This window comes from Talpa europaea (assembly GCF_964194135.1).
Source record: "Talpa europaea genome assembly, chromosome: 4".
Lineage (NCBI taxonomy): Eukaryota > Metazoa > Chordata > Mammalia > Eulipotyphla > Talpidae > Talpa > Talpa europaea.
The window spans coordinates 21973729-21984355 of NC_140070.1; the positions used below are offsets into that span (position 1 = coordinate 21973729).

The 10627-nt window shown below is 33.1% G+C and overlaps 1 protein-coding gene across 2 annotated transcripts; it reads left to right on the forward strand.

Annotated features, from left to right (window-relative positions):
• Positions 1-395: 395 nt before the first annotated feature.
• Positions 396-10292, forward strand: CNOT7 (CCR4-NOT transcription complex subunit 7; the record flags this gene model as incomplete). 2 transcript variants are annotated; one of them, XM_084231605.1, is made up of 6 exons in its annotated part: positions 396-512; positions 1963-2156; positions 2793-2954; positions 5697-5841; positions 8049-8159; positions 9736-10292. In XM_084231605.1, 6 exons carry the CDS (start codon positions 396-398, stop codon positions 9862-9864), a joined length of 858 nt encoding a protein of 285 aa, XP_084087731.1. In that variant the 3' UTR covers positions 9865-10292. The 2 variants fall into 2 exon arrangements, with proteins under 2 accessions (XP_084087731.1, XP_084087732.1); XM_084231606.1 differs by lacking the exon at positions 8049-8159.
• Between the last annotated feature and the right edge of the window lie 335 nt (positions 10293-10627).

Below are 10627 nucleotides of genomic sequence, written 5' to 3' on the forward strand. Positions count from 1 at the left end.
TCTGAAAAACCGATGTCTTTCTATCGGAAGGTGTGTGAATTCAGGGCAGTCTTTAATGAAAAGTTTTAAAAATAGTGTGTACACCCAGAAAGCACTGTTTTTACATAATATTGATATTAGAACCAGGGAACCTGTTTTGTTGTCCTTTTTTTTTTTTTTCATTCTGATTATCTGTAACCTTAGTACTTTCTAAACTTGGATTTTCTTAGGAATCAAGTACTTTGAATAATATCTTAGGTTTCTGTCTACTCAGTTATTCTACTATTCATATTTCTGACATAGCTGGTTTTTATTTTGACAGGTACACAAATAAAGGATAAAGTATTTTTGAAACAAATACTGGATCAAGTATAACATTTTGATGCTTGGCATCTAGACTTCCTTGTGCCCTCACTATGCCAGCAGCAACTGTAGATCATAGCCAAAGAATTTGTGAAGTTTGGGCTTGCAACCTGGATGAAGAGATGAAGAAAATTCGTCAAGTTATTCGAAAATATAATTACGTTGCTATGGTATGCTTATGACTGAATCTGTCTTCTTTTAAAAGGGGAAGAGGGATTTAAAAAGTATTGAGTTCGGCCCTTCTAGCTGGTTTTTTTTTTTTTTTTTAGGATTAATTTAATTATGAAAATTAAGTTTTGTCACTGTCTTCAAACCAAGTCCAGCAGGAACACACATGTAATTTGACAAGTTGGATTTATTACTCATTGCAATGAGGGAAGATGCATGCCATTAGGAACCATGGGACAATTGAGTGAGAGTTTAAAAAGACTTAGGATTTGGGCTTATGTCAAGTGATTTTAGGGAAGGATTAAGGAAACAAGCCTCTGTTCCATATTAAATACCATCAGAAAGGTGGGGTAATTCTTTAAGTTATCAAGTTTTGACTACATGAGAAAAGACTAAAGTGAAGCTAAGGCAATAAAGAAATAACAGTCTCTAATAATTGCAGAGAGAAAAGGATGTTTGGTTGGTTTTATAGTTGGACAATGTTTATTGTTTTTTTTCTATGTTCAGACATGATTACAGAGAAACTGTCTGATGTTGAAGTATGAAGTTATTTATATTCAACAGAAGACCATTAAGGCTTATCTGAGTGACAGATCAGCTCCTTAGCAACACTAAGTCTTAACTGATAATACCAGATAAGCTTCTAGAAGCCAGGGAACTTCTAGAAGTCTTTCTAGACAAACACAGAAAAATCAGATCTTCCAGTGAGTCATTGTTGATCTGCAGTTTTATTTTATTTTTGATTGTCACTGGAGTTCTGTGTACACTACTTTTAAACAGCTCTGCTTTTGTGTATGCTATTCAGTCTGCCTCGACTGTGTACTTTATTTTGCTGCTTTACTACATTACCTTGTACAACTGTTAGAGCTACTATGTTATCTAGATTATTAGCTCTCTGAAGCAATGGATTAGTGTCTTAATGATCCTTTTTCCTCTCAACACAAAGCATAGCATATAGCATCCAATAAAGGAAGGGGGATGGGACATCATAAATTCATGTTTAAATAAATTTTGTCTCAGAGAAGTAATGTGAAAATATGTACCTTTTTCCATTCCTTTAAACTTGGTCTTTAGGGAACTTGATTTTAACATTAAGATATTGTAGCATAGTTCCATATACCCCTTGAGAAACATGAATTTTTGATGTCCCTTCCCCCTTCCTTGGGAATAGAGTGCTTGGTTACATTAATCATACATGTCTTATACACAGTAATTTTTTATTAGCATATTCAAAGTAAGAAAAGAAGACATGTTTGTAGAGGTTTAGGGTTCTGAAGAGTAAATGTGATTCCTAATTTAAAGGACTTTGTAATTAAAAATAAATTTATTGTTGAATATAAATGAATAGAATATAATCTGTAGTAGGATTCTTTGATCTGTGTCACTAATTATCCTAGGAATTTGAGAATGGTGGTTATGACCATTTAGTAACCAATCTTAAAACTTTTACAGGACACCGAGTTTCCAGGTGTGGTTGCAAGACCCATTGGTGAATTCAGGAGCAATGCTGACTATCAGTACCAACTATTGCGGTGTAATGTAGACTTGTTAAAGATAATTCAGCTAGGACTGACATTTATGAATGAGCAAGGAGAATATCCTCCAGGAACTTCAACTTGGCAGTTTAATTTTAAGTTTAATTTGACGTAAGTGAGAAATAAATATAACCCAAACACTTTTTATTTTTAAGTTTAGTTTTAGGAATTGAGTTCTTTATGTATAGTGAATCAGATTTACACTGAATTTGGTATAGTTATCTTGGAAATATATAAAAATCTAAAGCACTTGGTTTTATAAGAGTGGCAGTGATACTTTTCAAAAAATATCTTCACATTTACAGTATTTGAATTTAAAAGTCATTTTTATCCTGAAATTTTTAATTCCATAATAAAAGAAAACATGACCTTTCAAAATTTGAAATGGACTATAAATTGGGAAAGCAAAATGTTTAATACATTTTAAGTATGTTGCAACATAGCATTGTCTTTCTTCAACTGAGAAAAATGGTGGCTGCTATAGTATTCTGAATCAGGTAGTAATGATTAAAATCTCACCATTGGGCTATATTGAGTGGTTGTTTGCTATATGAGTACTTTCCTGAAATCATGACCTTTATGTTTAAATTGTATTTTCCTTGAATATGTATGAAACATTGGAACAGTTGGACCCAAGTCAATCCCCTCACTTGTTGTTTCCAATATTGTCGTTGTAAATGTGATGGGAGAAAAGGCTTGTTTGAAGTATGGCACTCTTGAATGTTGTCCTTTTTTGTCTCCTGCCAGGGAGGACATGTATGCCCAAGATTCCATAGAGCTACTAACAACATCTGGTATCCAGTTTAAAAAACATGAGGAGGAGGGAATTGAGACTCAGTACTTTGCAGAACTTCTTATGACTTCAGGAGTAGTCCTTTGTGAAGGGGTCAAATGGTTATCATTTCATAGGTAAAAAGACTGCATTGAAAATGACACTTGTGTTAGCCTCTAGTTGCTTCACACTTCACTTGGGTCTATGTATCACCAATTTCAGGCTTGTTTCTCCAGCGAATGGCTGCCATATAATGTCTCCTAGCCTTTAGAAGGATAATTATCAGCCTTTGGACTGATAATTTTAAATTCTTTGTGATAATATAAAACTTGATTGTTGAAGAGAATTTCTAGAAGGGAAATTATTTCCGTTTGGTAAAAGTAGACTTCCAGGTTAGAGAAAGAATGTGTTCCTGTTTGAGTAAAACTAAATTAAGCTGGCAGCCCAGGAACTAAAAGTGGCCCCTGGAATGATTTTATTTGGCCTTTTGTTTTTGAAAAGCACTATATATTATGCAAATGTTAATGTTTTTTATACTTGGTCCAATTCACACATTTTAAAAAAAGTTGTCTTCATGCTTTAGAATTTCTCACTTTAGCATATAGAATGATTATAGTGAAGTGCTATTCATATTATAAACTTTGATATATTACCAAATAGTATTTTTTGATTTGAAGATACTGACCTTACCAATTCTCACCTACCCTTTCTCCATTTGAGCCTGTATCTGAGGAGCAAGTCCTAAATCTCTGCTAATTTGAGAAACACTTAAATTTGAGTTCTTTTTTCCTCTCCTGGTCATCAGAATAACAAAGGAACTGGAAAGCATTATCCTCTCCTTTCACAATAGATGACATGTTCTTTCATTCAAAAAACACTCTGGGCAAAATACACTGAGGTATTAAATGAATAAAACAGAAAGGATTCATTTCTTAGAGTTTAGCACAAGATTAGATTGATGTATTTGAATATTTGTCAAGTTAAAAGATTTTATTCTCCTAAATGTCATTAAATATATTCATAGCCTACTCTATTTCTAGCAAAGGTTAATCTCTTATTTATAAATCTTAAACTGAAATATAAACTTATTTTTACTAGTGGTAACCAAGTGCTATATTGATTTATATACTTTGTAGGCAGTAAAGTTACTTCTTCGCCAACTGCCAGAAATTTAGAGGTTTCTGTTTATACCTTTGATATTCCTTAATTCCAGTAACAAAGCTTTCTTTTTTTTCCCCTCCTTTTGAGTTCCAACTATATGCAGAGATTTTTTTAGAAGATATCTTAAAAATGAGACTCCTGCCCTTTAAATTACAGGAGAAAACAATATTTATTTTGTAGTATAAGGAGTCTATGGAAATTGGGCTTTTTAGGGAAGGGATCTTGTAAGGCACACAGGAAAAGGGAGTGTGTGTAATTGCAGCTCATGAATGTAGGAAGAGAGACAGCTGTGGAAAAAGCCAAATAATGGGGTAGGAGATCTTGATTTGAGAGTGTAGGAGTTTGTATTTTATACTGTAGATAGTATTTCTCAGCCTTTATTACTCAGTTCACTTTTGTCATATGCAACATTCATGTAGTATTTCTTAGGGAGCCATAATGATATAAACAGAATTTTGAGAGAAAAAAGTACATACTTATTAATAAAATCACGTAAGGGAAGTGAAAATATTTTTTTATTTTTATTTTATATGTTTTTTACATAGTTTTTCATTTTTGTACAATGTATACATTTTCATCTTGGTTATCTTCCCTGTAAAATTTCCACCCCTCTTGTTTTGATCCTACTCCCCTCTCCCCTCATGTAGTGTATCTCTGGTTTATAGTTGCCTATTGATTTTGATTTTTACTTTATTATAATTAGTCTTTTTCCTGATCCCTTATTTAGGTTTTCTAAATTCCTGCTGTGAGTGAGACCACCCGGTATTTTTCTTTTTCTTTCTGGCTTATTTCCCTGAGCATGATCCCTTCCAGATCCATCCATGTTGCTGCAAATGGCATGAGTTTATCTTTTTTGATTGCTGAGTAATATTCCATTGTGTATATGTACCACATCTTCTTGATCCAGTCATCTGTTTTTGGGCATTTGGGTTGTTTCCATAGCTTACCTATTGTAAATAATGATGCAGTAAACATAGAGGTGCAAGTGTCCTTCTGAATTAATGTTTTTGTGTCCTTTGGGTAAATACCTAGGAGTGGTATTGCTGGATCATATGGAAGCTCCATTTTTAGCAGATTGAGGACCTCCACATAGCTCTCCATAGTGCTTGGACCAGTTTGCACTCCCACCAGCAGTGTTGGAGAGTTCCTTTTTCTCCAAATCCTTGCCAACATCTGTTGTTGCTAGTTTTTTTAATATGTGCCATTCTCACATGTAAGATGGTATCTCATTGTAGTTTTGATTTGCATTAAGGGAAGTGAAAATATTTTATCAGGGAATTGCTCTTTGAATTTCAAGGTAGATGACCTTTTTATGGAAAAATCTGCATTATTTTTACCAGTACTCTTCCTTCCTTTTGACTTTTTTAGCCAACTTTACATTTATCTTTGTTTTTTGTTTCCATACTTAAATTTTGAGACATCTGCTGTAGGTCACTTGGGGCGGTAGTGTAGATCTGCATATTGGTATCTCTGTATGATAAGGTAACAAGATCTTAGCACTGTAAAAGGATGGTAATTTCCACTATCATTGGATAAATAAATATAGATGTGTTTTTCTCTTTTGTGTATCTTTAAAGAGGCAGAATCACTGTTTTTTTTTTTTTTTTTTTTTGGTTCATTCTTTTTATGCCTATAATGCGACTCAAAATTGATAGTAGAAAAAAATTAATTTTCATCTCTGGTATTTATGTGTCCTCCTTATATTAATTCATTCATAGTGGTTATGACTTTGGCTATTTAATCAAAATCCTGACCAACTCTAACTTGCCTGAAGAAGAACTTGACTTCTTTGAGATCCTTCGATTATTTTTTCCTGTCATTTATGATGTGAAGTACCTCATGAAGAGCTGCAAAAATCTCAAAGTAAGTAGTAGTTTATCTGTTATCAGTACACTGTTCAGACTTACTGACATATAAGATCCTAGGTTGGGATTTGATTTAAGCCTTATTAAGTTTTATATTAAATGCAGTAATTTTTTTGAACATTAGATTATTTCTCTTGAAAAAATAATAATTGGAAAACCTTTTTCAAAGCTTTAATATATTTTGATAGAATTAAGTTTTCAGTAAAACTCAAAGGATCTGATTTTTGTCATTGCTTGCTAGATTAACAGTTATAAACCAGCACAGAAATGTGAGAGCTAATGAGGCTTTTATCACAATAATGAAAGTTTCTCACTCTTAATCTGTCAGAACAAGATCAAATCTGTATTGGCTAGCAATGTGCCTTTATAACCAGCCATGTAGCAAAAAAAAAAAAAAAAAAAAAAAAAAACAACTTCCCCTTTTAGTATATTTTGGCTAGATACTATTTTGTTTTTTTCTAGTCATAGGATCATATTCAAAAAATTAGCAGGCTAGGTGGTTTTGGATTTTTTGGGGGCAGGGAGCCTAATTATATCAGTTTGTTAATAGTAAGTGTCTAGGTCTTATCTAAGGAGTAGTTTACATTCTGGCTTTGCTTAATGTTTTTGTCATACTGTAACATCTGAAATTAATTCTTTCAAAAGGAAAGTTTCTTTACTAAGGAAAAATGCTTCATCAGTTTGAAAATGGATTTACCTATGGTGGTACAGAGCTAAGGCATACAATGATTTTATTTTTTGCAGGTGTGTTTGAATTTTAAACTGTAAATAAAATATATAGATAAACTGGTTTCTTCATAGATGCTGCATCAAGGTTGGACAGATTTCGAAATGCAGATAAACTTTCAGGAGATGGTACCCATAAGTGCCTTTTAAATAGGTAAAAAATAGGAATTGAATAAGGAAACTTGTTTTTTGACAAACTGAAAATTATAAAAGAAGCAGTCTTTTGGCCTCATTATACAAGACAGCATATAACAAAGTGCTTTTTAAGAACGTTTATTCTGTATTTGTTGCACTTAAGAGCAGCAGAATCCTCTGCAATTTATAGAGATTTCTAGCTGTTACTCTAGTGAACCTTTATAGTCACATATCCTTACTATGGAATCTCACTTGGCTCCCTGCTAAGAATCTAAGGCCTAAATATTGTCATTTGATTTTGGAAATGATTTTAAAAATTAGGCATGTCTATACAATGACAGTTTTGGGGAACAGAGAACCAAAGAATTGTTGTGTATATTATTGGAAAAGTCCCAAGTATATCAGATATTCTAAATACACTATTATTTTAAAGTTTAGGTTAGTGACAAAAGGTGGTTTTTGACCTATAGTCAACCAAACTGAGTGACCATATTCCTTACTCTCCTAAGCAGCTGGTGAGAAACCTAATCCTCATGCTATTTTTAGCACAGAAGCAACAGCTGTGTTGTTTCAACCTGTGATATAGAGAAGGGCTAGTTTGGGACTAGAGACCTTAATTTAGAGAGAAATTTCTTAGTTTTTGTTTTGTTCTTGGTCTAACGTTTGTTCTTTGCTTTCTTTTTCTCCTCTCATGCTCACCTCCCCATTGCCTCCTTTTTTTCTCTTTCGCTCCCTTCCTTGTTCCTTCTTTTATTCTTCCCTGTCTTTCATTCTTAATATATTTCTTTTTAACCCTAGCAGTATTGACATAGCCTTTCAGGCAGTTGTACTCTTAAAAACATATTCTTCCTTTTTTACTAATAGAAGCATAGTTAAGCACTTAGTGAAGTTTTGACTATTTAATTAGTCATAATAGTTTTGCTTTACAACACTTATTTAGTGTTGGCCAGAGCTTAAGAAAACTTGAAAGTTACTGCCTGCAGTTTCTTAGTAATTGCTATATAGATTGACTTTGATAAATGATACCCTGTATGCCTGTTATCTTGTTATGATCTGCTTCCCCCAAATCTCTAAAAAAGTTACTTGTCACAAGGTGTAAAATACATGATGATGAATTTTCCCAATTAGAATCCCAATTAGGATTTCTGTTAAATTATAAACTTCTTTTAAATTGTATGTCACAGTAGTGGTAATTCACATTCTCTGTTTATTGCCAGTTTTTATAAGGTCCTTTTTTTATATACTAAAGTTCATTTATATTTTGGTCAGTGTCTACGTTATGTAATTTGTGACTTCAGACATTACAATGTTTTTCTCTTGACAGGCAATTTTTGTTTCTTCTAGGGTGGTTTACAGGAAGTTGCTGAACAGTTAGAGCTGGAACGGATAGGACCACAGCATCAGGCAGGATCTGATTCCTTGCTCACAGGAATGGCCTTTTTCAAAATGAGAGAAGTATGAAGACATCAGTGCCTTTTTCTTGGTTGTTAGGTTGAGAACATTAAAAATCTTAGGACAAAAGTTTTTGGAGAATTAAGTACTTTTTTAGGTGAAAATATAATTAGAGGTACTATAGAAATCACTACACTTGAGGGACAATAGTAAAAAAACAAGTCATCTTGAAATGTAGTTGATAGGGAAATGAGAAAATAGGATCTTTGTAAATTAAAAAACTTAAAAGATCAGCCTGCTTTAGAAATCATGAGGTCTAGCCACATATTATTTCTTGGATGAGAAAACTGAAGCCAAAGCCTAGTAACTTTTACCTAAGATAATTATTAGTGAGGAACTCCAGACTTCTTCCTATTGACTACATCAGTGCTGCTTCTACCAAGTCAAGAAATCTAGATGTTAAGTTTCTTTGGCATTGTCATCTCTTAGGCATGAAATCACTAGTAAAAATGCTATTTGTTCATGTCGTATTTTAAGAATTTACAGAGTAGGACTTGGATTTTTTAGTAGATTGAGTCTTACAAGGAAATTTTGAATTCTAAAGGGGTTGCATCTGAAGTTGTTGAACCAAAAATTATAATGGTCAGACTATCCATAAGAGGCAGAAGGAAAGACCAGTTCCTCAAAGGTAAAGATTTTTTATAGTAACAGAAGAACGAAATTTAATGAACCCAAGTCTGCTCTTAGGTTACACTATAGGTAAATGCAAAGAAAAGAGCCTTGTGTAAAAGCAAAATAGAATGGCCTTTTTGCTTATAAAAATTTTTCTTTTTGAAAAGTATTTACTCTAGAATTATTTTGAATCTATACTCTTCCACATTAAAGAATTGACTGGGAATTCTGGGAATTTCAAACTTTTTGTAGAAAACTTAATAATACAAAGCATAAATAGCTGTTTTGCCAGGTGGTACTGATTTGGAAGTGATTTAGACTGTGTCTTTATACGTAAATATTTTGTTTTGTACCTATTCCCAGTGCTATATATATTAGAGAATTAAAATCTTTGGGCTTTCAGCCCTACATTTAAAAATATTCCCTTATGGTTCAAATAATGGTGGATTCTCTGCTATTTATTTGTTATCTTTATTTTTCTTGGCTTCTCCAGTGATAGTAACCTAGTATGAAGATTTATGTTTTACTGTCCAGGACATATTTAGGTTTTGAGTGTTGTTGCCAATTCAGCCTTGCACATAGACGCAAAGCTACATAACATACCTAAACTCTGCCCACCACAACCACCATCATTGGCTGTTTTCATTCATTCTTACCATTTAATATCGTTAAATTAATGGAATAAAAGTCTGCCATATTTCCATGATTACAGGTTTTCATTAAAGTGTTGTAAATGTTAATAGGAAAGATGTGCATTTATACATTTTCTGTGATCTTTTTTCTTTAGAGCTCTGTACTTGAGAGTCAGTCTTATTCATTGAATTTAAATGTGTTGCCGCAAAGGGACACCATAGAATAGAGCTGTCATCATAGTGAATGAACAGTCAGTGCTTACATATAAATTACCAGTGGTTCTTTTTGGTTAAAATTATCTTCTTTTTTTTTTTTTTCCAAAATTCCTTTTTAGATGTTCTTTGAAGATCATATTGATGATGCCAAATATTGTGGTCATTTGTATGGCCTTGGTTCTGGTTCATCCTATGTACAGAATGGCACAGGGAATGCATATGAAGAGGAAGCCAACAAGCAGTCATGACATGAAATAGTCCTTTTGTTTTTATTTTATTTGAGATGCACACATGCTTGTATATAGGTTTTATCTCTGGTTGAATCCCTTGAACAGTAGACAATACTTTTTTTTTCCATAGCCTATTTTATTTTTTCCCTTTCAGTACTTAGTATGATCTTCCCATCTCAGCTCTTTAATAAATAGAAAAACATTCAGGTTAAATTTGGCCTTAATATACTTGTTAACAGGCATGTGTGACGGAGAGTGGGAAAAGCTACATCATACTGAATATTTTGATAAACTTTACCTACTTGAGCTTGGTTTGTTTGTCCCTTTTCCTAAATTAACTAGCACTGACTGTAATTTATTTCCCTATTTCATGTCTCCCTTCCATTCTACAGGAGTTTTAGCTATTTGAGATTGTGGACCATCAATTTTGCACTTTAGAGAGTGATTCTGACTCATATCCTCTGTTTTATTGGAAATTTTGGATTTTCTCACTCTTAGCTGGAAAAATGACCATCTGCCAACTTAATACAGTATTTACTTGTTTTTGACCCATAGAATATAGCACCATACATCGTGCAGACGGTTGATTCAGCAAGACTACAAAAAGACAAAACTACTGAGGAACTTAGTAACTGCTGTTTCTGTATGTAGTGTTTTAATCTTCCAAGCACATATAGTGTCTGTCAGTTTCTAATTGGCATGTGTAGGCTGCTCTGTGACTGAACAGTTTTTCAAACCAGCTTTACACCCTTCAGGAGAACCCCTTGTGATTGGATGTTTA